The following is a 27,366-nucleotide window of genomic DNA, read 5'->3' on the forward strand; positions in this document are numbered from 1 at the left end:
TTCTGTCCTATCTGGGGGCATTTTGGGTTACATAACTAAGAAATATTTGGCACTCATGAGTTTCTCTTCTAGTGTCAATTAAAATATGAAGATACAAAGTAAATTGCATAAAAAAATAAAATCAGACAGGAAGAAGAAGAATTCAAGGAGGAGGAGGAGGAAGAAATAATATTTGCCAAGAATATGCACACAAAATGATGGTGTTTTAAAGGAGTTTGAAGGGTTGCTAAAAAGAAAGAGGAAAATAAGGGGAAAAAGGAAGGAAGGAAGAAAACTACTGGAAAAGGGGGAAATAAAGCACCTCCAAGTTTGTAATTGATTTTTTCACTGGACGAATGTCTCACTTTAAATTTAAACTGAGTCCAAGTTCATTTTCTCTCCCAGACGTCTAGAAGGTGGCATTCAAAATGTTTACACTTGTTTCATCTGCCTTTTTGCTAAGTCTTGTCCCCACCTCCTTTCCTTCACTTTACACTTGTCATTTCATTGCACACATATGCTCATCTTTATATTTACATATATATATATATATTTAATTTTTATATATGGCTTGTGAAATCTGCCAGACGAAGAAATGAAATAGTCCTGAAAACAGCTGGAAAATTATGCAACAGTGGGGAGATTGGGCACATGTACATTCTGTACTGCAAAGTTGCACAACAGACTGAGTTTGTTATAAGTGAGGTTTTTATTTTTTCTCTAGGACAACAGCTTGCTTGGTGGAGTAGGCCTCCTGCAGAAGGCGTTTTCTTGGGAGTCTTAACTTTCCCAGCAGAGGAGAAGGTGAGACCAGTACTGTATTGGGGGCACAGACTGGTCTGTGGCCTGGGAGAACTTGCTGAGGGAGAGAAGCCAAAACCCAGGGGTCAGCGAGACCCAAGTCCAAGGTATAGTGAGGTTGAAGTCCAATGGCCTGCAAAGTTGAGACCTGGGCTCCAGTGAGGTCAGGCTCTGAGGTCCAGAGTTCAGCCTGGATGGAGGCTGAGGCCTTGCACCTAGTGGGGTCAAGGCTAGAGATCCAATTAGGCTGAACTGGTTGAAAACTAGGGCCCATCAAGGCTGAGATTGGAGACTCAGGGAGGCCAAGCCCTGGAGGCCAGCAAGACCAAAGCTCAGGGTCCAGTTTGAGCCTAGGCTGAGTTTTGGAGCCCAAATGAGGACAAGGCTGGGGGTCCAATGAGGCCAATGTCCAGAGTCCAGTGAAGTTCAGATCTGGAGACCAGTGAGGTTGAGACTGGGGCACTGCCATGGGCAAGCCATGGGACCCATGAAGATCAAAGCTCAGGGTCCAGCTTGGATCTAGGCTGAGGTCTGGGGTCCAGAGAAGCTAAGACCACAGGCTTAGCTGGGCAGAGGCCTGGGACTCAGTGAGGCCAAGGTTAGAGGTCCAGCCAGGCCAATATCCCAGTACTAGTGAGGCTGAAGGGGGAGATCCAATAAGACTGCAACAAAGGGTCCACTGGGATCAAGCAAGCCCTGGACCCAATAAGATCAAGCCCAGGACCCAGCCTGGGTTGAAACTGAGATTAGGGGTTCAGTGAAGCCGAGGCTGGGGATCCAGTGGGACTGAGGCCCAATTTCTAGTGAATGTGAGGTCTAGCCTTTTAGAGACATCTGTTTCCCCGCTGCCTTGTCAGGTGATAGAAACTTCAGCAAGTTTCTGATGAATCTTGAGCCAAGTTTCCCCTCATCTATGGTGCCAGTCAGCTTTCTATCACTGTGACAAAATACCAGAGAATAACAACTTACAGAAGGAAAGATTTATTTTGGCTCACAGTTTCAGAGATTTTAGTCCTTGGTTGACTGGTTCCATTTCTGTTAGGCCTGGTGAGGCAGAAACATGGAGGAAGGACTTGTCAGAAGGAAGCTACTTGCCTCATGGCAGACAGGAAACAGAATGAGAGCAAGGAAGGAGCTGGGGACAAGATATGCCTTTCTAGGGCACACCACCAGTAACCTACTTTCTCCAATGAGACCCCACCTTCTGCAGTTTCCACCACCTCCCAATAGTCTATTCAATTATAAACCCATCAATGGATTAATACATCAAGGAGATTGGAGCCGTTATGACCCGATCACTTCCCCAAAGCCCCACCTCTGAACACTACTGCACTGGGGACCAACTCTCCAACACTTACTATCTTGGGAACCTTCCCGATCCAAACTGTAACACCCCCTGTTGCTCCCAGAGTTCAGGGTCTTCCTCTGGACAATGAGGGCTTGTCTGGGACCACCCTGGCTCTGCAATTCTCATCCTCTTGTGCCATAGGTGATTCAGCAGAGTAGGGACTTGATTACTGAGAACAGGACTGGATCATCCCAGGAGTTAACTGGCTCTGGGACCTAGCCCTTGCTCAATAATATACCCCATCATCTCACAAATCAAAAAGTAAAAAGTAAAAAGTATTATTGCAATAATACCTGCAATCAGGTTCAAAATCTCCATTGCCAATGTCCAGTTTAGGGGGTGGAGGAAGGCTTTACTGTGCTTATGGAAAAAAAAATGAGTGTCTTAGTTGACCTCAGGTATAACAGTGTGACTGATAAAGTGAATTTGCTTGCAGAAAACCTGAAGACCAACAGTTTTGTGGCGAACAGTAACCTTCCACTTGTGATCTATCTGAGATACCATGTGGGGTACCACATTTCAAGTTTGGGGGTCTTGCCAACAAGTTAATATGAATGGAAGAAAGGAAGTCAATTCAGGGCTTGACTTCCCTTCCCCTTCTTGGGGAAGGGACACTTCATCCGGGGGTCCACAGAACAGGTCAGGATGGCAAGAGTCTCCACAGGAGGACTGACCACAGCATAGAATCATGGGGAAGAGGTCTGGAGGCAGGGGAGTTGTTCATATGGGGCACAGGGTTTATGGCATGAGGCAGAGAGTCTGAGCTCAATAATGGTGGGAAATATTGTGATCCTGCGCTCTGCGGGGCCACCAGCAAACAGACCAGTGGCTCCCACCACCATTGCCACCCCTAGGGGAGCCAGCAGCTCCTGTCCACAGCCTTCACAGGCAGGGCAGGTGAGGACATGGCCAGCTGACTGAAGCTAGAGATAGCCTGCAGTGCAGATCCCACTGAGGGTTGCTAAGGAGTCCTGGGACCAAGATGAGAACTCAGGGCTGTCCTGCTGCCTCAGCCCTTCCGAACAGAGATGGGAAATCGCCATGGGGGAATAGCAGCTGCCTGAAAGTCATTCGATTTCCTCTTTCTCATTTTCAGAAATGCAATTAGGGAGGCTGGAGCGCTGTGTGGGCTCTGGAGTGCTTATCTGCCTGTCTGGGTCTGTGGGTGTTCATGAGCTGCAGGTCAGTGTGTTTTTGCACAAGTGTGCTCATGTGTGTGAGGTGCAGTGTGTGTGTGTGTGTGTGTGTGTGTGTGTGTGTGTGTGTGCATGTATGTGCAAATGAACACTCTTGCTTCTGGTCTCCTGTGGAAGTTGCCTGTCAGGTGCCCTGAATTGGCATACTCTTTTCCATTCACATTATCCCACTGGCAAGCCCCCCAAACTTGAAATGTCAGTTATGCTGTAGCATCCCTAGCCCCCAGTTCCCTGACCTCCATCCTGCATAGTCATCTGCTTGCCCTCCCAGCATCCTGTGCTTTCAGAATCATGTTTAGAGGCCTTTGGGGACAGTCCTTTCTTCAGTCACTATATCTGCAGCCAGAAGACAAGATCTTTTGCTGGGCAAGAGGGAGCTGCTGATGCCATGTAATGATCATGAAAAGAAGCATTCTAGAAAGTTCCAGAAACCTAAGACCCCAGTGGAAGTCCTCATGTGAGATAATAGAGAAACTGGGGAAGGGGAAGGGATGCAAAGGCTGACGAGCTGTCCCTGAGCTATCGCAGGCCCATCCAGCAGCCACCTAAGGGATGAGGCACCAGCATCAGCACCCCCTTGAAGAAGGTAGAGGTGGCTGGGCGTGGGGGTGCACATCTGTAATCCCAGTGGCTCGGGAGGTTGAGGCAGGAGTGTTGTAAGTTCAAAGCCAGCCTCAGCAACTTAGCGAAGTCCTAAGCTACTTAGTGAGACTCTGTCTCAAAATAAAAAATAAAAAGGGCTGGGGATGTGGCTCAGTGGTTAAGCTCCCTTGAGTTCAATCCCGTGTGCAAGGAGAAGGGGAAGGGGAAGGGGAAGAAGATGGCAGAGGTGGAGAGGTGGACTATGCAGTATAGGGGTTAGAGGCCATGATTTTCCTAGGGGCAAAGTGACTGAGTGGGGACAGTGAAGGAGGGTCAGGAAGTCATTTGAAGGTTCCTGGTTGCCCATGGCGGAGCAGACCCAGTGTGGCCAGATGTGCTTTCTCTCTCTCTCTCTCTCTCTCTCTCTCTCTCTCTCTCTGTGTCTCTTTCTTTCTGTCCATAAAAGCCAGAGCTGCATACTTTAATGGGAAATCTTTTGAGTTTTCAAGTCTTAGAAAATTATTTAAGATAAAAAACAAAGCCCTGGGGTCACCAATTGGCATCACCCTATTCATCTATGAGGATACTTGCATTTTAAGCAGTAGCTCATGGCTCCACTACTACTTTAGGTCAAGAGTGGAATTTTGTAGAAACTCCACTCTGTACCCCTCCCAGAAGGCCAGGGGCCTGAGAGAAGCCTCCAGGCACCCTACTGTGGTGGCAAGTGCTGGAGTCAGTGGGGTCCTATCTGGCTCCATGCCCTAGGTTACCCTGACCTTCAGCTTCTTTATATGCAAGTAGGGATGTTGCAGTTCCACCTGGTAGGATGTCAGGAGGATCTGAGGAGATCATCTGCCCAAGAACTTTACTAATTTGCCAAAAGAATTGCCCCTGGACCCACTTCTCCAGTGGGAAGAGGAAAATTTTGGGGTCCATGTTGAATAGTTACCTTGGACCAGGGTATGGGTCATTCTTCTTCTGAGAAGGGAGCTAGGAAGCCACCAGTGAGAACTCCTAGTTCCCAGAGCATTTTGAGATGAACATGATCTTGCTTTATTTCTCCTACTTTAAACCTTCACTCAGAACAAAATGCAAACTCCTGAGACCTGCAAAGTGCTGCCTCATCCATGGTCCCCTGGCTGCCTCTCTTACTTCATCTCCTCATTCTTTCTCCTGTTTTCACCACTCTTTATTACTTATGATTTCAATTTTCTATGGGTTTATCAGGACATAACACCATTGTAAATCTAGGAGCCTCTGTATGCAGTTTCCTGTCTATAGTGCAATACTGTATTACGTGTGCAACAGGATGTGAATTCCAATACCAGCTATGGTATCAAGAGCTCAATCCGCTGTGTAACAGTTCTGAATCCTTTGTATGTCTTTTTTTTTTTTTTATGGTGCTGGGAATTGACTCTAGGGCCTTGTGCCTGCAAGGCAAGCACTCTACCAACTGATCTATATCCCCAGGCTCCCTTCATATGTCTTAAATCATTTGATTCTCAAAACTACTCTGTGAAGTTGGTGATGCTATTATGCCCATTATTTAGAGAAACTGAGGCATAGGAAGGTTAAGTAAATTTCCCTAGGGTTGACATGGCCTGAGCATCCTGTCTCAAGACTCTCTGAAGAGTTGAAATCATCTATGCTGGTGAGCCAAGATGTATTTCTCCACCCAGTAACCCCAGAAAGCAAGGTCCCTGCTGCTCAGGATAGCAGGGCTGTCAGGGTGGAGAAGGGAGCTCTCTAATTTAGAGATCTGCCTCCTTATTTCAACAGAGCATTCATGCTTTTAACAATCAGCCTGCTCAGAGGCTGCTGACATAACCCTTTGTTGAAAATAAATATAAGCCAGGCCCCAAGCTTTATTCAAGACTGGTAGGGAGGCAGGTAATTCCAGTCCTACAAATGAGGGGACATAGACACGTGTGAGAAGACAAGGGCTGTGAGTGGCTGGTGTCCTGGAGACACCCACGTCTGACTAACAGGAGAGAAAGTCCCTCAAGTCCATGGGCTCGATTTCAGGCTTTTGGTGCCCAATGGGGATGATTGGTGGGTACGTGTCCTAGAGAGATGTTGAGGCTGGGGTAGGGTAGAGAGGACAATTTGGAGAGCTAATTAGAAGGTAGAGGCAGTTGGCGACGGCTTTCATGTGGGGATAAAGGAAAGGAGGGGCTGAGGTGTCCTGGGTCTCTGGCTGGGGGCCTGTCTCTGTGGAGAGGGGAGATGCCCAGGAGGACCAGAACAGGGGAAGTTCAGGGCAGTAAATTGGTGGAGCCCTGATGGAGGTATGTTCAAGGACTGGGATGGACTTTCCTGTGGCCATGGTCATCCAGACTCACAGAACGGGGTGAGATTTTCCAGGAAGGGGAGAGCCTGGGGACCAGCCCTGAGGAGTAGCGACTGGGGGCTTTAGGGACACTGGAAAAAGACTTCTCCTGAGGGGCCACCTGGAGCCAGGCCTGCAAAAACAACTGAGCATAGGGGCAATTTATTTCATTAAAAACCCCAACAAAGTTTTAAAAATTGGACAAAGGTTATAGGTAGGTCTTTTTCTTTCTTTCTTTTTTTTTGGAACCATCAGAGGAAAGGAACACTATTTGGCAGGGAGCAGAGATGATCAGTCCATCCATGAGCTCCACTTTAAAAGTCCTAGGAAGTTTGTGTCCAGTCTCTGCTTTTGCAAAGGAAGTACCACCTGGAGCTGCTGCTGAGGAGGAAGGCAATCAAGAAGAACCTCCTTCCAGGGATGGGCCTTGGCTGGGGAAAGGCCTCTGGGCATGTCCTGGAGAAGCAGTAGGAGGGTCTCCAGGGAGTCTCCAGTTGCTTTAGAAGTGACCAGTAGTCCTCAACTTTGCACCCAGTGTTTTCCTCCCACCAGTGCCTTGGTCTTAGTTCTCTGCTGTTTGTACCATGGCCAGTCCCACCTGGAAGCTTGTGCACCTTTAAGGCCTGTTTCTTTAATACATGAACTAGGAAGGGTCAGACTGGACTACATAGAAGGAAACTGACGTAGAGGGAACAAAGCCCTGGAGTCTAGAGATCGTAGTGGTGGTGGAGTATCTAGCAAGGCCTGGGCCAGGGTCACCAGTTGAGATCCTCAGATCATAAAAAGTGAGGAAATGTCTGGAATGGCTTTGAACACGAAACACCACAGTGTGATAGGTCTGGGCCCTTCACAACTTTCTTACCGGATTTATATACAAATTAATGAATTCTGCACACTTTATAGATAATATAGTATATGAATGGGATATAACATAAAGTCACATTGGGGACCATATTCTTTTACCAGCAAAGGGTTGCCTGGGACTGTGTGGTGCTTCCATTCATAATTAAAGGCGGCACATTGGGATTGAAGCCCAGCATTCATTTGGCCTCAGATGGTTAGTCCAGGCTTGTTCTAGTAACCACCTTGCATCTGTCAGTAACAGGTTCAGCAATGGGCATATGACCTTGCCATGGCCATCTGACCAGAGGGAAGATAGCTGGCACTTCTGGAGAAAAGTAACACACTTGTGTTTTGACTATTCTAAATTGTCAGGGAGAAACATGATATCCAGAGGGCAGGGCCCTTAAGGCCATAGTTGAGCTCTGGAGCTGCCATATCTACAGACTCCCTGGTATGTGGGATTCTGCATTTCTTTATGGTTTAAGCTGGATTATTACTTGCATCCAGGAGCATCTGAGGGGATCCAGAGATCTTTCTCAGCTGGGAACACTGGACCAGTTGGGCCCCTGACTCCTATGAGAGGTCAGACACAAGTGAACTTAGGGATCTCAAACCTGGCTCAACTGGGCCCAAGATGTCATTGCCTGCTGCATTCAGATAACCCCTTTAAAATTCTTCTCTGCTAGGTTGAGCATACGTACAAGTGCATAGTCACAAGTAGGCATTGAGTTGGGTCACTATTACTTAGAATGAGTTTAAGCTTCAATCTTATATTTCCTGTAGAAGTGTTGACTGTGCCTGGATCCCTATGCCTCCAAACTTCAAGCCCTTTGTTCTTCACTTCCAGGCAGAACCAATTTCAATAGAGACAGGAAACCTCTATGTACAAGAGGACAATGAAGAAAATTGCCACCTAAACACTACCCACATTTCATCTTTTTTCTGACACAGCTCTCTGTCAGGGTATATATGTGCGGGTGGCTCAAGAAACAAGAATGAGTCTCCCTGAAGGCCACCAGCCACCAGTTTCTGTTCAATCAGCGTTCCCCTGACATATTGCTTACCAAGGCCACTCTCAGCCAGAACTCTGCCAGAGCATCTGACTGGTCGTTGCACCTGCTGTTTGCCAACTGCGGAATTGTACAGAACTGCTGTTCTCAGAGGCCCCATGACAAGGTCACTAACTCCTAGCACTTGGAATACTCTGCACACGGGTCCCAATGGGACTGCAAGAATCTAGGTCCTTCCTTACAACCTGTGGGAACTTGCTGATTTGGAGGCAGGTCAGAGAAACCCCATTGTCTCCATCTGCTTGGAAGGCTTTACCAAGGAAGAGGTCCTTAAAATAGGGGCAGAAGACCCACTGGAGCACCAGTTTCTGTGTGAACATCAGGGGACAGAAATGGGTTCTAGAGGGCTCCTGTTTCTAATGAAGTCTGTGCTGTGAGTTAGAAGCCAGGGGTAGAGCAGGGAGCCCTGACCCTCTTCTGCAGAATAACACAGGACAGGTTCAATCCCCAGCACTGCAAAAAAAAAAAAAAAAAAAAAAAAAAAAAAAAAGAATAACACAGGATATCCTTCCCATGGAGTCCTGGGGGACATTCTCCTTTCTTAGTATCTCTCTCCAAAGTATGTGAGGTGATTCTTGATACCCAAGGTAACCAGGAAAGGTCCCCATCCTTGGGAAGATTTTAAGGAGGTTGTATATGGAGGACTCGAGCTGACCTTGAATTGTCCTCATTCTTCCTTTCAAACCCTAGGCTGTTCTAGATCAGGTTTGTAACTCCAGTGTCTTCAGGAACCAGACAGGTAACAATCATGAGCAAGAAGCAGCCATAGGCTATAGGAAATTGTGTGTCCGATGGAAGGGTACAAACCAGAACTAAAGAAGTTCAAGATAAAATGAAAACTCCACATGCACTAAACAAGTGCTCAAGCTGAGTTGGCTTGGTTGGTCTTTAGCTTTTGTCTTTGGGACCTAGACTGAAGAAGTAGACTTGAGGCAAGAACCACTGGGCATATCTGTGTCCCACATTTTACCTGTAGAAGGAAAAAGGAGAGACAAACATATCAGTGGGTGGGGCAACATTTCCCAGAAGAGAAGAGATTTGAAGCATTGAGGTGTGAAGAAATAGGAAGTTACATTTATTTATTTATTTATTTATTTATTTATTTATTTATTTATTTATTTATTTATTTAAAGCAGTCAACAGGTGATCAGGAAGCTGAGACATGTCTACACTCCCGTTCCCTGCAACAGAGGAGAGACATGTCCATGGGGGCCTGATCTATCCACTGCACCCTGTGGAGACTAGTGGATGGTCTGGTTAAAGGTGGTGATCAGCTTCTACTGATCTTGGAGGAGGAGGGTTGGTCTGAGCTCTGTCTGGATAGAGTCTTCTGGAAGCTGGGGGTGATACAGGAAGAAAGAGCGTCAAAGAAACAAATCTCCTTCCCAAAAAATATCCTAGAGCAAGCATCCCAAAGTGTGTCAGATAATTCAGTTACATGGACCTGTTAGAAACTATCATCTACTCCCCAAGGAAAAAAGTTATTCCTTCTCAATTCCCCTTTCATCCTTCTGATTATATCAAAGAAAAGATTTCTGCTCCCGCTAGTCTGTCTCAACACTTCTGTAACACTTGCTAATCAGCTTCAGCCTAAGTGCCTTTTGCAGGCAGTAGTAGCTAGAAACTGATGATGTTATTTTTCTTTTCATTTTATTTATGTCGGGGGGCAGTTATTATTGATTTATGATGAGATGGTGAGATATTGACTTTTCCATGGATGGGAGTGATTTGAAGTGTCCTTTTAAATTTTAGGTAAATTATTAAGTGCTACATAAAGACATAGTGTTAGTGATGGCAGGAAAATATGGTAATGACCAAAAGCATGGCAGAGAAGTGAGTGAGGTGGTAGAATGTGACTCTTGAAGTAAGTGAAGCTGCTGTTTGGGTTTCATTCATCTTTTGAGGATAGAAGCAAGGACAATCACAGAACACATCAATATAGTCCAGGACGGCACCTAGCTAGACCCAACTCTAGGCTGCCTGCCTCCCCCAGCCTTTGGGATTCAACTCATGCCACTTCTTTGGGGAAGTCCTCCCAGATGCCTGACTCTGGGGTCATTCCTCTTCTTTCTTTTCCTTTCTTTTTTAATACTGGGGGTTAAACCCGGGCGTACTCTACCACTCAACTACATTCCCCATCCCTTTTTATTTTTTAGTCAGAGGCAGGGTCCCTCTAAATTGCCCAGGCTGGCCTGAAACTTGCAATCCTCCTGCCTCAGCCTCCCAAGTAGCTGGAATTACAGGCGTGTAACACCACGCCTGGGTTGAGTCATCTCTCTTCTGATACACTGGGATTCCAGTTCCAACTTTGCCTGGAACCAGTTGGGTCATCAGAGGTCACAAGAGCCATGCCTATGGGTTGGGAGTATCAGGGGAGGGGATCTTCAACAAGCTGCAGCATAAGGGCCCTATTTAACTGTGGCTAAGCAAGAATGTGTGTGGCCACACCTTCCAATTTCTCAAGAAAAGTTAGAAATCTAAATTTTTATGTGACATCTCACCATTTTTAAAAATGTTGACAACAAATGTCTGCTATGCCTCAGGGTCAGATCCAGCCTCAGGCATCCTCAGGTGGTAGAGAGAGAGAGAAGCTTCTGGTGAAGATGGTTCTCCAGCTGCAAGTGCCCTCACACCTAGATCCCAGAAATGACAGAACCAAGAATACCAAATCACAGCAAGAGCCAGTTGTGCAAGTCATGGGTTTTCCCACAAGACTGGGTCCTTCTGGCCAGCAGGGAAGGTCCTGAACCATCTCTAAGTCCTCTGCCCCTGGCCAAGGCCACACAGGCCTGGTCAGGGTGAATGGGAAGCTGGAAGGGACAGGTGTGTACTGTCTGGGAAAATGAAGCAGAAATTGAGGATCACATTGCTGAGATGTTCCACCAGACACATTCCTGAGAAGGGTATCAAAGAGCAACCTGGGAAGTGTCAATGTGTAGAGGGATAGCAGGCCTGAATGGACAGTGATTCCAGTAAATGGGAACACCAGGACCTTGCTGGAGAGGAGGGATTCCAGTTGGCAATGGGCACTGACAGCAAACTTGCCCAGGATGAACTGAGATGCCCTTGGATGCTCATCTGGAAAGGCGGGCAGAATGTGGAGAGGCCATTTCAGGAGGGGGCTGGGGAATACACAGGCAGGGAGACCCAATGAGGATAGGTAAGGGCAGAAAACTGTGCTCCAGGAGGGAAGGCCCAAATCTGGCAGGAAGAAACTGTGCTCAGAGGTTGCAATGGAGGGATGGAGAGGCAGATGGAAGGCGAAAGGTCAGAAAGGAGGTGGGGACTGAGGGAATCTTGTCTTTCACAGTAAGGACAAAAGTTCATCTTTGGGGTACCTTGGGAGTGCACCCTACTTTAATAGTATCTAGCGGCCACTGGGGCCTCGATCTGAGCATTAAGCCTGGCTCAGCCCCCCTGGACCCAGTAATCAGCATTCCTTCCTCTTCTATTCCCGTGTCCCTGTCTTGCCCCAGGTTGCAGAAAGAAGGTGAAGCGGCCCCTTGAGTCGCAGGGCTGACGACCGGTGGAACCCAGTCGCCCCAGGACTCCCTAGGTGAATGCTCCGGCCGGTGCCACTCCTCCGAGGTGGTGCGCCGCTAGGGCGTGGGGCGCGCCGAGGGTGGCCGGCGGCTGGGCTACTCCAGCCCGATCCGCAGCGCTTCTCTACCGCCGCCTCCGGGTGTCTCTGCTTCTCTGCGAGCCGGGAACCGCGGCGGCGGCGCGAGGAGGAGAGCGGGCGGCGGCGGCGGCGGCGGCGGCCGCGCCAAGAAGCGCCGGGTCACCGCAGGCTGAGGCGCCCGCCGTCCCCGCCCTCCCCCTCGCTCTCCTTCTCCCTCCCTCCCGCCTCCCTCACTCGCTCGCTCCTTCGCTCACCCCGCCTTCCCTCCGCGCTCCCCCGCCCTCTCCTCCGCGCCTCGCCTCCTCCGCCCCGCGCCCTGCGGTGCTGCAGCTGCGGGCGGCTCCAGCTGCCCCCAGATGTGGGCTGGGCAGCGCGCGGGGAACTTTCGCGCCGGCTGCGAGTGCGGGGCCCCGGCTGCGGTCCGGCTGTCATGGATCCGCCGGCGGGAGCCGCTCGCCGCCTGCTCTACCCCGCGCTGCTGCTCCTGCTGCCGCCTCTCCTGCTGCCGCCGCCGCCCGCAAATGCCGGACTCACGGCCGTCGCCGACCCCCCAGGTAGGTGCGGCCAGGCCCCCCACGCCCCGTAATCCCCATCAGCCCGGCTGCACCCCGCGTGCCCCGCCGACCCCTCCCCAGGAGTCGTTCCGCTCGACTTGGGCAAACTCTGCGCGCCCCGCCCGGGGCCAAGTTGGCCAACTTCGGGGCCAGGTTGGTCGCGCAGGGGGCGCCCAGCGGCGCAACCGGGCGCCTCAGGTCAGGGGGAACCTCGGAGCACTCGCGGCTCCGGAGCCGCGGAGCGTGGGCTTGGAGGACGGGGAAAACCCCACGGTAGAGAACACAGAGCTAGCTCCAGCGGGTCCGGGGGAGCCAGGGCGAGGCGGCGCCGGTGCTCGCGTCCGGGAACGCTTTGGAGGAGCCGGTGCCGAGCGCACCGCCTTGGGCCCTGGGGATTGGTTAAGGCGCCCCGGAGGGGATCCCCAGAGTCTCGTGGGACCCTGTTACACTCCTCTCTGTCCTTGGACGCGCGGGAAGAGGGGGCTGGCAGCGGGCTGCCCGGGAGCTGGACACAGAGGACAGGCCGCCCGTGCTCTGGCAAGCCGAGTCCTTGCTGCTCCGGAGGCTAGCGGTGAGGCTAATTGATCAGCAGGAACTACCGAGGGATCGAGGCGCACGGGTAGGGGACCAACCGAGAATGCCTTCAGATCAGCCCCATGTCCTGACAAGGGCAGTAGGTTCAAGGGGCGGGGGTGGGGGTCCCCTGGCGAACCGCGAGGTGCCAGTGGAGCCCCAGCCCGGAACAGGGCAGGGGGCTAAATCTCTTAGCTGGCATGATCCTCGAGGGGGACGACTGGGTGGCGGCGTGGCTCCGGAGTGGTGGTGCTGTTAACGCCCCTTCCCGTTTGCAAGAAAGCCAGGAGGTGCGGGCTAGTTTCTGAGGGCTTCCTGGTGAAATGCCCCATCTCTTCGCATTGAGGTGAGGGTTAGGGGATGCAGGGCTCAGCCGCGAGGCTCTGGGACTCCGAGATCTCGGCCAGTCTAACGTCCCTTCCCGTTGCAGGTGGGCCCCTGGGGCACGGAGCGGAGCGCATCCTGGCGGTGCCGGTGCGCACTGACGCCCAGGGACGCTTGCTGTCCCACGTGGTGTCGGAGGCTACGACCGGAGCCGGGGTACGAGCCCGCAGGGCCGCCCCGGTCCAAACCTCGGGCTTCCCTGGAGGCAGTGAGGAAGACCCTGGCGACCGCCTGTTCTACAATGTCACGGTCTTCGGCAGAGACCTGCACCTGCGGCTGCGGCCCAATGCCCGCCTCGTGGCTCCCGGGGCTACTGTGGAGTGGCAGGGTGAGACGGGTGCAACTCGAGTGGAGCCCCTGCTTGGGACCTGCCTGTACGTCGGGGACGTGGCCGGCTTAGCTAAAGCCTCCTCAGTGGCGCTCAGTAACTGCGATGGGCTGGTGAGTACCGTCTTGCTCCTTTCAGTTCTCCGCCCTTGCTTGGGCTTTGGAAATTGGTTAGTGGGAATCTCCTGGGAGTGCAAGGCCTGCGCTGAGAACCTTTTCTGCCTTCCCTGTGCTTAGGGAGCTAGAGGCACGGCAAAAGGGGTTGACTGGAGGGCAAGTTGTATTGATTGGTCTGAGAGGGGCAATTTATTGCAGACTGTGTGTGTGGGGTCTCCCCAAAGGTCTTACCAAGTAGTAGAGTGTGCATCTCCCTTATGTCTACCTGCACCTCTACATCTTGCATCCAGGTATAAGTTGATACGTGTGTGTATCTCAGTTAGTATGTGCATTCGTACGTGTTTTGGAATGTCAATGTGTACTTTTTCTAAGTGTGAACCTGTGTCAACGTGTGAATGTGCCATTGTCTCTCATACGTGTTTGGGCAGGGGGCGGGGGCGGTTTCTGCTCATAGTTGTGTCAGGGCATCTGTTGAGTGTGTGCCTATGCATTTTAGCATGTGTGATACGAGTGTAGTAGGCATGTAGTCTGGCAATCTTGCTTCTGTGTATCCAGGGGACACCAGGGGACACCATCCAGGGAGCAGGCATTGGTGTTGAAATACCCAGTTAGTCCTCTGTCCCTTGATTGACCTGGAGTTTTATACTGTGGTTTCCTGATGAAGTCTAGTCAGTAATTTGAAAGTCAGTTTTGTCTATATTGAGCAAGGGGAGAATTTGGAAATGAAGGTTTTAGTGCCCATGGACTGCTTGTTCTTTTGGGGACAATCCCTGAAGGGTAGAAGAGAGGCTGGGGGAGGGTCTCCTTTCAGAACACCTGGGCCACTCAGTATGACTGGGAAGTTCCCTTGCTTCCAGGGTTCCAGAGGGAGAAAGCCTGGATCAATACTCAGGGAAGAGACTGACATTGGCCGTGCTGCCCAGCTGGCGGGGACCTGGCACACGGCAGAAGCCACTGCAGTTTTCTATTTTGGATTTGGTGTGTGGTGGTCAGGTCAACTGTGCTGGCCAGACATCTGAAGCTGTCCCACCGTGGTTCTGCTCTAATTGCTACTCTGGGCACTCCTGCTCCAAGTGAGTGGCCACTCTTCCAGCCCTGCTGACCCCTGAGCACACCCGTCTGCAGGCAGCTCAGGCTGGTTCTGCTCTCTGCAGAGCCGGCAATTATATCAGAGCCCCACAACCACTGGTGTTCTTTTTATGGACACACAGGAAACATCACTTGTTGCTTTGGAAAATCACTGCCTTTGGTTGGATTTAGTTAGAACCTGGGCATATTGCAAACAACCATACATGTCCTTAGAGGAATTGGGTTAAAACAGGGCAGCTGTTTGTAGTCTCTGAGGATGTCCTGGGTCTCATAGGTGTACCTCATTTTATGCTGCAGGTGAATTTCCTAAAAATGAGAGGGAGTCATTGCTGGGGACTTGCGGTGAGGAGGTGGGACAGAGTTGACATGGATGTAATTCATTGTTGGGTCAGCTCTGGGTTCCCATTGGAGAGGGTTTTGGTAGTTTTGGTGATGGGTTGCCATTGTAGCATTCATTCTCTTGTGCATTTGATGATTCATTTGTTCTGACAGCACCTTCTAAAGTATCCTGTCTCTGTACTGGTCAGAGATGTGGCAGACCTGGTACCTATCAGGAGGCCGACAGACTGAGGGGCACTCTGGTTCGGGCTTTGAGAGTATGCTCTGGAGGTGCTATTTGGATGGGCGTCTTGTAGAACAAGTTGCCAGCTGGAAAAGGCACAGATTGGTAGTTGGGTGGAGAGAGGAGTATGTGCAGAGGTACCAGGTGTGAATTGGCCTGGTTAGGACAGGCATGCTGAGATGTCTCAGGTGTTAGACATACACAGTCAGAGGTACAAGACAGGGTTAGGAAGAATACTGGATCCTGCCTGAGTAACTGAGTGCTGCCAATGAATAATAGCCTTGAGACAGTGGGCCAACATCATTAGTTCTTTTCTTCTGTGTGTGTGTGTGTGTGTGTGTGTGTGTGTGTGTGTGTATGTGGGTGTATCTGTTCTGATTTTGTGCCAATTAATTCCTTAACTCTTTAGGTCCCTCTGTGCCTCTTTGATAGCCCCACTCACTAATGACCTGTTTCTTTGTCGTTGTTGTTGTTTTGTTTTTAATACTTGATACCTCTGATCCTTGTAGTGACCCTGTAGGGGAGGTATCCTTGTCCCTGGTTTACAGATGGAACACTGGGACTCTGAGAGGTTGAGTAACTTGCCCTAGGCCACACAGTCAGTGATGGTGGGAGTCCGACCTGGATCTATCTGACCTCTTCTGCCACAGGGCTACCAAATATGGGTTAGTGAAAGATGCTGAGATACAATAAAAGGAGGAATCAATTTCTGTGCACTCCCTCTCATTGGGCCATACATGGATAAATGTGCCTCATTGACCAAGCAACCATTGACTTTCACCATGCATTACATAGAGCTCCCTCCTCTGCTACTGGGGCTCTTCCTCGATAGGTACCTAAATACACCAAAGTAGGTGAGTAGGTTATACTGAGCATGCAGATCTTGTTAACAAGATCTCTGAGGTGGGGCCTGAGGTTCTATATTTCTAGTAAGTTCTCAGGCTAGTGTTCCTGGTTCTTGGACCACCCTTCGAGAAACAAGGCTCCCAAGAGTGTTCTGCAAATTTTTTCTGAGCAAATGGGGTTCACTGGATAAAGCAGTGTGGGAAAGCCTGCAGCTGCATTTACCTTGGGAGAGTCTATGATGCCTAATAGGATCTCTAAATTCTTTAATAAAGAAATCTTGTGAACTCTGTGTAATCCAGCACTTCCCACACAGATGGGACAATGGAACCAGATCTTTGCAGAATTTGTGCAACTAGCTTCCCAGGCAAATGTGTGGATAAACCGTGGTGCAGAGAGGATGTGCAGGATTACATGAGGCAGCAGTGGCCCCACTGCTTAAGTTTAGATGCTTGACTGGAAAGTGTCTCCCTTTCCTATGTCCTTTGGCTTAGGATACACATATTTGCTCATCTGCTTTCCTGTTCCTGAAGACATATGAGACTATCTTTCTGCTTTAAAGGAAAGCAGTACTTTTATTATGTTGACAGTGGTCTCCTAATCTATTTAGTACAAAGGGACTCTAATATATCTACTGTATCAGTCAAAGTCTTTTCAGTTACACGTGACAGAAAACTTAACTCAGATGAGTTTAAACAGAAAGGGGAACTTATCAGCACACAAGGTGAAAAGGCTTCAGGTGTGGCTGGATCCAGATACTCCTACCAGTTCATCAGGGTCTCACTGCTTCTTTCCTCTGCCTTCTTGTGTGTTGGCTTTGTTTTCAGATGGAGCCCCTCTGTGGTGAATCAAGGGGCTCCAGCAGTGCCAAGCTATCTTTTGCTAATTCCAGCTGAGTGCTGTATATCACTTTGCCTTCATTGTGTTAGGATGCCCCCTTGAGAATCAGGGCATAGGTTTGCAGAATCCCATAGAACTGAGAGTGCAGGAGGAACTGCTTCCCTACATGATAAGAGATTGTTTTTTTTTTCCCCAGAAATCAGGTCAGTGTTCAAAATCTACTGGAGTCAGGTAGAGGTACAATAAATGCCACACAAAGATATGGGTCATAGGACCTACCATGTACCTTATTTCCAGAAAGACTGATGAATGTAGAGTCTCCAGATTCTTTTATAGCCACTAGTCAGAAGTTGTTCAAAATATTCACGGGAGTTAAACTTTGCCTTTTCACAATGAAGGAGAAAAATTGCTTAGCAAAGTATTTTTGTATATCACATTGCTGTGAAGAGTTCTCTAGTATTTCTTGAGCCACGTAGGTGTGCTAATTTCATGTCACTTTTACATGTTTATTAAAAACCCAACGAGAAGCCTGTTGGCATAGAAAGTAATCATAGTAGGTGACAATTTACCTTGATCCAGCTGTGTATCTTATGACCCATGGTATGGTCACAGCACCTTTGGGAGCATGTCCTGATATTATCCCCATTCTGCAGATGGGGATAAGCAACCCAAGGCTCCCCAAAGCCAAGAGAGCTTGCTTCAGTCTTGGCAGCCAAAGGCTGTCTGATTCCAAGGTCACGTTAGCTACATTTTATTGGCTTTCATTGCTGCTGTTGTTGTTGCTGCATACCAATAAAAAGGATGAAAAAGAAGAACTGCATTTCTTTAAAACTTTTCCAGATCTTTCCTACTCGAATTCCTGGCCATCTGCTGGGTTAGGAGTGTTGAATGTGGTCTACGGGAGTGAGAAGGAGCTGGGAGCAGGCCTGGTGGCCGGCTGGCCAGTTAACTGGCCTGTGCTGAGCTGCAGCTCCTTATGGGTGTTCTGACTTCTCCTTGGTGAACAATCATGGTGAGGAATCCAGTAGGATGGAAGTGACTCTGGTCCATCTCTACCTCCCTACTGAGTGCAGTCCTGGGGACTTCCCTGGCCTAGTGTCACTGGCCAGGGTGAAGGATGCTTCTATGTGCTGGATGGTGGAAAAGGTCTGACCTTCAAGGCCTGGTCCAATCCTGGGGCCTCAGTATAAGCCCCCATGACCCTGTGAGGTAGAGCCTCCATGTGGGGCCCATGGTCTCATAGCAAGAAGGAAGTTTTGACTGCTGCCTCTTGAACTGGGGCTCTTGCTGTTGGACTGCTTCCTGGCTAGGCACCAGCTCTGTCCCATCTTGCTGGGCAATAGGGCTCACTAAAAGTCACACAGAAAAGTCATAAGCTGGCCAGAGGGACCAAGATGAGAAGGCTGCTGCCTTTGAGGCCCGACACTGGGCTCTAGTTAGGTCAGGTACCAAGTGTGACAGGCAAGTGTGGGTAGACCCTAGAACTGTAGGGCTGGGTATGAGGTCCTGGATTTGTAACTATCTTTTAGGGTTCTCCTTCCTCCCACCTTGCCTTGGCACTGCCTGGAGAGCAGTGAGAGGGTGTCAGAACACCAAACAGGGCTAGTAGGAACTTTTGAGTTCCCTAGGTATCTAGGCTGTGTGGACTCATCAGGTCAGAGTGAGGACATCTACCGAGCCTCTGCTGTGAACAGTCTACACAGTCACCAACCTACACAGCGTAGTCTCAGCTATTTCTTTGATTTATTAAGACTCATTTAGTTTAAGTGACAGAAATACAGCTCACATTGGATGTAACAAATAGCCAATGTCATGGGCCCAGTAACCTGGGGGTTCTAAGTAGGGTCAACCTCAGGCATGGCTGGATCCAGGAGCTCAGAACATGATATCTGTTTCTCAGCTCTTCCATTCTCTGTTTTTACCTCAGAATGTTCCTCCTTCCCCTGTGGGAGCCATCAGCTGCTCCAGGTGTAACTTGTCTTCAAGGAGGTAACTCCCTCTGAAATGGAAAACGCTTCTTTCTGGATGATACTTAAAGAGTCCATTCTGGGGAAGGTTCTAGTTGGATCCAATTGGGTTACAGTCTCATCTTCAAACCAACTGCTATGTGCAGGCCTGATTATGAGTATCTTGTCCATCTTTCAGGTTGAGGATCAGACCCTAGAGTCTGGAATAGAGAGGGTTCTAGAAGCCTTGCTTGCTCAGCAGCCTATGGGACTCCCTCCTTGAATGACCCAGTAATCCTTGGGTGGAATGCAGGTCTCCTCACTCTCCTCCAGACCCCACCTTTCACTTGGGCAGGGAATCCCAGGACCTACCTTCCCTCCATAACCTCCATGTTCAACCAGCCACCATTCTAGAGACATCTGAACTTCATCCCAGTCCTTTCCCTGGGGCTGTGCACCACACCCGAGCCCAAGCTCTCTCTTTGTCTCCTGTGCTCCTCAGCTGCTTTGAATGGGTCTGTTCCCAACAACTTTCTCCACACATCAGCCAGAGCTGAGTTTTATAAACCGCGCATCAAGCACCCTGAGCTTCTTGGTGACTTGCACTGTGGGCATCTCTGCCTGTGTCCACAGGTCAAACACCAGACTAGGTGGAGATGGGCTGGAAGCTGTGGAATGAGAGTGCCCAGGAATTGGGGTTGGAAGTGTGAGCATGGAAGGGTGTGGAACTTGCCCCAGAGGCTCTGTGCCCCCAGTACTCAGCGGGTAGCCCACTTCTACCTGCTCTGCTCTGCTGCCAACCCCAGGGTATCTCCGTTCAGTGGGGCAGGCCCCCCTGGAGAATGACTGGAATCTCTGCCACTTTTCCCCCAGAAAAGTGCTTGTACACATATGTGGTTTTGCATGGTTTTCTAGCCCTTTTGGGGGAATTTATGCAACCTAAATTAGAATCTCCTGGTTTAAATCAAACTAAGTAGAGAAGGGAAGCCCCCTCTGGGTACATATATGCGGAAGGATTGAGTAGGAATGAGAGACCTTGAGTTGGGATCTGGGACTCACTCTGTGGCCCTGGACAAACCATCCCCTTCCCCCTACCAATCCTCAATTCCTCCAGATGGAAAGTGACCGGAGTCTGCCATTTCTGGGACCCTTCCAGGCAAACTCCAAAGCTGGAGTTGCAAATTCAGGCACCTCAGGGGCCAGGTGGAGACCACACACAAATGAGGGTCAGGGTCAGGGGAGGGAGAGATGGGAACCTTGGTGAGCCCATGCCCCATGTCCCTTGACAGATCATTGTCCCTGGGGAGCATGGGCTCATTGCTGCTGGATCCTCCCCTGTTTCTTTGGAGAGCCTGCGTTGGTGTGTCATGTTTTTTATTCTTTTGACCTTGTGTGAGCAAACAGTGTGAAGACCCCAGGGAGGTCCTAAGGTCCCTTTATGGGTCCTCTAAAAGTATTGAGGCCGTCTGGGCAGCAGGATCCCTGGATAGGTCTGGGCTCCTGGCAGGGGCATCTGTGCAGGAGGGGTGTGTTCCAGAGAACTTGCCAAGTTCTCAGCCTTCTTTCCTCACTGCAGCTCTCCTCTTTTCTTATTTCATGCCATCCACAACTTCCTGGCTGGCCTCACTGCCTCTCCTTACGGGAGCTATTTGGTGAGAGGAAGAGACTCCCTAGACGCTCTTCCTAAAGTGGCACTGGGGAGGGGAGTGCAGCTGACTGTGGCTGCCAGAATGGAAGCTGGCTTGTCAGGGGTTTGTGCTATGGTAGTGGCAACCTGCAGTCCTCCTGCGCGCCTCATGATGTCCCGTCACTGTGCCATAGAGGTGTCTGATCTAAAATCAGACTCTTCTGGTTTTGTCCAATAAGGTGTCTGAGGATTGGGCAATGAGGCACTCTGGGAATGGGGGGTGTATTTCAGGGGTCCGCTGGTGTCTTGACCCTTGCTTGCTCAGCTCCTCCTTCCTATCTGATTCTGGTCACTGGGCACCAGTGGCTACAGCTGCCCTTACATGCCCATAGAGACAGCGTGGTGGAAAAAGGAAGTGCCTTATTTTGCTGAGGCTCTACTACAGCTTTGATGGACAGTCTGGTCACTGTCAGGTTTAGGTCCTGGGATTTTTTCATAACCAATCACCTTGGCTCAGGAGTGCAATATGGGGATTGGCTCCAGCTTGAGTCACATGCTCCTCCCCGCCCCCAGCCTGCAGTGATAATGAGGGAAACAATGGCTGCTGAGAGGCAGACCACCAGGATTGGCCTCTGGGAAGCTAGGGCTGTGTTTGCATGTGCTGAGGGACCTCTGCAGGAGAGCTGCTTGAGGAAAACCAGTCCCTGTGGTGCTGTTCATCTACCTCTGGAACTTACCCAGTCCCTGGCAAAATTCATGTGAATTGGCCACTATTGTCCCCATTTTACAGATAAGGACAGTGAGGCTCAGGGGAGTAACTTAGATCTCTGGGGCTTTCCCTGAGTGGGAGGGCCTCTGCCATTGGAATCTTCTAGGGAAGGGCATCACGGAGTCAGATGGTCTCCTCAGGAGTGCCAGCATGCCAGTCACTGGTCTCTGAGCCTGAGTCCAGGGAGGCTGGTTCTCTCCAGCCCATCCTAGCTCATGTTGCTGCTCCATGCTCTGCCCTTCAGGCGCTGGTGCCTGAGCATAATGATGCTGCACATTTGGGTATTGGCAGGTTTCAGGTTCCTCCTGCTCAGCGGTTAACCTGGGATCATGCCCTGTCCCCCTGTGTCCTAGCACCTGATGAATGAGGGACTGAGGACCCTCACTCAGAGTCAGGAGGGAGGTGAAGGATCCGAGGTACTGCAGCTGTGTGAGCAGAGGAGCCAGCCAGTGGCTTATCTGCCCTGAGTCCAAGGGAAGTACATCAGGGCCGGGCTTGTCCAGTCAGCATTGAAACTGACTTTGCCTGAGCTGGCCTGGACCTCCCCCTTCGGCCTCTGAAGATCCTTAAGGTAAAGTGTGAGTGTGGCCCCTTCCAGGAACCTGGGACTGCTTTCCTTACCCTCACCTTCTTCTCTGACTTGAGTAGCTCTGGGGGGTCCTGTGTGTGTTTTCCTGTGCATGGAGAATGTATGGAGCTGTGTGTTTGCATGTGTGCATGCATGTGCATATCTTGCATGTGTGTGCATTTAGTGTGCATGTGGATGTGCACATGTACATGCAAATGGATGAGTGTGCTCACGGGTGGTATGCACGTGAGTATTCATTTGAGAATGTGTGTGAATGTGCACATGTGCTAGTGTGCATGTGGGTATGTGTTTATAGGTGGATGTGAGTGCACATTCAAGTGTGTGTGTATGCATGTGTGCATTTAAATGTGAATGTGCATGTGTGTGCATTGGAAAGCATGTGCAAACATGTGCATGTACATGAGTTTGTGTGTTCTTGGCAGAGATTTCCTGCAGGGATGGGCCCTGAAGTTGGGTGGAGGTGCTGAGAAGAGAGGAAGACCCCCGCCCCTTGAATTTTGGGACTGCCTTAAATCACCCCTCCCCCACTGGTGGGAGCTTTGGAATGGGAGGGCCCAGGTAGGTGCCTCTCGCTCTGCTGCATATGTTTCATATTAAATGTCAGCTGTCCACCGGGCCTGCGGTGCTGCCATTAATATGGAGAAGTTATTACCAAGCCTGGAGCTGACTCCTCGGGCTCATCCATGAATTTCAATTACACTGCACGTTGACTCCAGGGCAGGCGGAGTGGGACACACAGCTTCTGCTTGCAGGCAAAGGAAACTGGCATCCAGGACCAAGGGCCAAGCACTGCAGAGAGGCCAGGTGGGCGCTATGCTGCCCCTACCCCATTCCATCTGGAAAGAAGTGGGCTTATGTGCTGGAGGCTGCTGTGGGTCACAAGGCCAGCTCTGTTCCTTGAAGCTGTGCAGCCCAGACAAAGGCTATCATGCTCCAAAACTCAATTAGATTGCAGAAGGAGAGGCTTCATCAACACCCACTTCACTGGGCACCGGAAGAATGGATGCTCAGTAATCATTTTGCTCTAGCTGGGGTTCAGGAAACATTGGCTATTTCTGCATTTCATCGACTCTAAGGTGCCATCAACTGTAAAACACACCATTACTTTATCTACTACCCAGAAAGCAGAGACTCTCCCAAACCAACTGCAATGGTGCCTTAACCATAGTCACTGAAGGCATAGGAACCAGCCATTGCAGCCTGGGTTGCTCTGGTGGCTCTGCCTCACCCTAATGAATGGGCCATTTCCCCTGCTTTGCACTTGGGAAACAGTGTAGCCCATTTTCCTCCCCTTCTGGGAGCCTTCCTCTCTTGGGTGACCTATGGAGTAGTGCTCATTCCTCCAGAGATATTTGCCTTGCTGATGCCATTCTGCTGTCCCTGTGCCCTTCTGCATACTTCCTTTTTGAAATCACAGTGTGACTTTTCTGGAACATTTTGCAAGAAGTGCCGACCCTGCATGCACCTCAAGGTGAGGAGCCAAAAGCATATGTTGAAGAAAAGAATCTTTTAATCAGTGGTGCTGGGAAAACTGGTTATCCATATGTGAAGAATGAGACTAGAACCCTATCTCTCACCCTGCACGAAAGTCAGCTCAAAATGGGTCAAATACCTATGAATTAGACCAGAAACACTATTGCTGAGTTGGTATGTGCTAAGCTGGGCCACCACGCTATGGTCAGACAAGACCCACTGGTTTTGTCCTGAGTTTAGAGGTGGCAATTGTGTCCTGAAAATGTGTCCTCTTAGAGCCCTAAAGATATGATTTGATAATGATGATGAGAGAGGAGGAGCAAATTATTTTAGAGTCTACTCCAAGAGCTGACATGCAAATTCCATAGTGGGGATGCAGGGCAGCCACAGAGCTGGGCTGTTGGTGGCAGAGGGACCAGCTCTCACCAGGTATATGAGCAGAATGTTCAGGATTCATCTTTGAGCTTGGGTATCTCTTCTGTGAAAGCAGAGATTGGGACCTGGTGAAAAATAAGGAGCATTTATGTTTTATGCAAGCTGGAGGTAGAATAAAAAGTAAAGAGCTGTGAGCTAGTGATATGTATTTAGTTATGTGCTACTTAAGGACAGGGGCATGCTCTGAGAAATGCATTGTTAGGCAAAATTGCCATTGTGGAAACATAGGATGCACTTACACAAACTGAGACAGCTGCAACATCACAATCTTATGGGGCTGTCATCATCTATGTGTTCTGACGACCAAAATGTCATTCTGTGGTGCCTTGACTGTGTGCATATATTTTCTTTAGGGATTATGCCATAAACCGTCTCCTGTCAGTTGCAAAGGAAAGCTCAGGCTAAGGGATACCACACATAATTCCATTTTTTCTGCAGTTGAACCAGTTGTTGTACCAACACTAAACTGTATTAGAACTTCAAAGTTCTAATATCTGAAGTGTTAGATACTTTGAAGCTGCACTTCCCAATACAGTAGCTATGAGCCACATGAGGTTACTGAGCACTTGAGTTGTGGCTGGCCTGAATTGAGAGGTGTTTTGCGTGTAAAATACACACTGGATTTCAAAGACAGTACCCACCTTGAACACACAAAAGAACATGAAATATTTTGCAGATTATTTATTTATTCTTTGCAGTGATGGGGATGGAACCCAGGGTCTCCCACATGCTAGGCAAGTGCTTTACCACTGAGTCCCAACCCCAGTTCTTAACAGATAATCTTCCAATATCTTACAGGTTGAAATTATAATCTTTGGGGCATATTGGGTTAAATAAAATATATTACATAAATTAATTTCACCTGTGTCTGTTTTGTTTTTGAAAATGTGGCTACCTATGAAGCTTGTGCTATGTCGCTGTTGGACAGTATTGCTTTGAAATATCTGGCTGGATTCTTCCTTCTTTTGTTGTTATTTCCTTGCAAAAATTTTCTTGGCTGGTCACATCTGTTTATTCTTTCAAATGAATTTTGGAACTGTTTTGTCATGTTAAACAATCCCTTGTGAATTTGATTGACATTAAATTAAACTTAGCAACTAATTAAAGGAGGAATTGACATAATTTATAGTATTTACCAGGAACATGGTGTATCTTTCAGTTTATTTAATTCTGCCTTCTTGTTGCTCAGTGAAGTATTATTTATTTTTTATACAGGTCATCTTTTTTTTTAAATCAGGGTTATTTCAAGGATTTTTTTTTTCCTTTTTTGCTATTGCAGATCGAACCCTTTCCATCCATTGTTGGTACACAGGAAGGTTATTGATTTTTATATAATTATCTTTTATCAAGCTGCTTGATTGAACTCACTAATTCTAATATATTTTTGTGGACTCCCTTGGATTTCCTAGGTATACAGTTGTACTGTCTGTAAACAATGATGATTTTGGATTCCATTTCCAATCTGTACTGTCTAGAACCTTCGCCCATCCTCCGCTGTGGCTGGCTCTAATGGGAACGCCCCTGGCGTTTCTCTGCTTAATATAATGCTTGCTTGCAGATTAAGATGGATTTCATGTGAAGGCAATATCCTCTGAATTCTAGTTTTCTAAGATCCTATTTTTATCAGCAAAGGAACTGAAATCTAGATAAAATGTCTTCACATGCCATCCTACCCCCTCACTCCCCTGAAAAGCCAGTGGTACTGCAATTCCCCAGGGCTTGCGTTCTTATCCTCAGGGCTACTGACAGTTCTCCTTAGTTGCTCACTCTGCTGCCCCAGGGATGAAACCCAGTCCCCATTTACAGCTGTCAGAGTCCACTCAGAGGAAATGTTGTGGCTTTCCTGAGGAAGGTGGAGCAGGCAGCACCGTCCAGCCATACAGGTCGCTTCTGGGAGAACAGGGCTATGTACTGGAAATTTCTACCTTGATTGACATGTTTTCTTCTTCTTAATGGTGTCTTCCTCCCTCGTTCCAGTTTTTGCTGAGCATATTCCCTCATTTCTTCTCCTGTATCTTACAGAAGGTCCTGTCCTTCATTCTGACCTGTTGGTAGGAGCTCTCCCAGACCTGCAGTTATCTTTTATCCCGCGTACTTCCAGAAGGTATTTTTCCAAACAAAGATAGTTCCCTCCTTGGAGGGAATCTGAAGCCCTTCCTGTAGAGAGTAAAATTGTTTCCCATCTTGTGATCTGTCTGCTTACACACAGGCATGGAATGGGGAGCTTTGAACCATATCTATATCTAGGCTCTACCCTGAGAGATTCTGATTTATCAGATTCTAGTAGGATCCAGGGTCTATATTTTTCAGAAGCCACATGGGAGAGTCTTAATGCACAGCAGGGTGGGCACCCACTGACCCAGAGGAAGACCATGTGGCATCCCTGGCTTTCTTGCTGGCCTGTGGCTCAGTTTCCCCAGTTGTAAGGCCACCTTGTGTTTGGGGCATGTTTCAGTGAGAAAGCAAAGAAAGCAAGGATACCTGGCCTCATTCAGCAGGAATGTCGTGGGAGGGTTGAGGTGGAAGGAAATGAGGGCTCAGAGGGATGCCAGGTTCTTTGTCCTTCCCACCTTCCTGCACTCAGGTCTTACACTTGGAAATTTAGAGCCTTGGCAGGAGGACAGCCCCCTTGCAAAGCTGTCCCCAGGCTGCCCACTGTAGAGAGGGGTCCTACGAGGGAAGTGAGCAGAAGAAGGGAGTGTGGCCTCCCAGGGCAGTCATTGGTGTCTGTTGCTGGGCCATCCACACTGGGGGGCACCTGGAACTTAATGGGTACTTACTGGGCATTTATCTTGTAGTCCTGGTTGGGACAGAGTAGGGCAGGTATAGGGTCCTACTCTCAGCTATGACTCCAGGCCCTGCGAGGGTCCCTCCTTTCTCCTCCCCTCTTTTCACCTATGGTGGGCCATGGGCCTGTGGTCTCAGCCACTATCCCTGAGCTGAGGTCTGAGCCTCAGGCAGCATGGCTCTGTCACAGCCTGGGGTGACTTGTTTGAGACCCTGTAATAGTGTGATATAATATTTCCCAGCACTTAAAAAAAGTTTTTGTTTTTCATTCCTATTTTTCTCTTCTCAGAACTCCTAAAACTCTTGTAATTTCCTGAGCGATAAGAGGGATGGAAACATCTTTTATTATAATATCTGCTCTCAGTCCCCGGGTTCCTGATGCAAGAACTCCTAAGACCCTTGGAATCTCCAGAGTGATAAGAGTGTCTTTTTATGTGCTAATAAGATGACTGGTGGCTGGAGGCTTGGGCATAGCTTCAGATGAGGGCTGGTCACCAGAAAGACTGAGGCAGGGTGGGGGGGGGTTGGAACTTTCAGCCCCACCCCCACCTCTGGGGCGGGAGTAGTGGAACTTCCCTAAGCCCCCTCAACTGTGTGGTTTGGAGAGTTTCAGGATTGGTGAATTCCTAGAGGTTCCTGCAGGGGGTGGGGGTGTGTGTCTGGAGAGGGCACTTGGAAGCT

General features: G+C 49.4%; 1 protein-coding gene across 1 annotated transcript in view; it reads left to right on the forward strand.

Annotated features, from left to right (window-relative positions):
* Nucleotides 1–12,066: 12,066 nt before the first annotated feature.
* Nucleotides 12,067–27,366, forward strand: part of Adamts2 (ADAM metallopeptidase with thrombospondin type 1 motif 2) — a 255,929-nt gene continuing 240,629 nt past the window's right edge. The window contains exons 1-2 of the mRNA XM_047556480.1: nt 12,067–12,324; nt 13,328–13,722. Of these exons, the coding sequence (XP_047412436.1) occupies nt 12,201–12,324; nt 13,328–13,722 (519 nt within the window). The 5' untranslated portion in view covers nt 12,067–12,200. The remainder of the gene's footprint in view (nt 12,325–13,327; nt 13,723–27,366) is intronic.

This window comes from Sciurus carolinensis, chromosome 6 (assembly GCF_902686445.1).
Source record: "Sciurus carolinensis chromosome 6, mSciCar1.2, whole genome shotgun sequence".
Classification (NCBI taxonomy): Eukaryota; Metazoa; Chordata; class Mammalia; order Rodentia; family Sciuridae; genus Sciurus; species Sciurus carolinensis.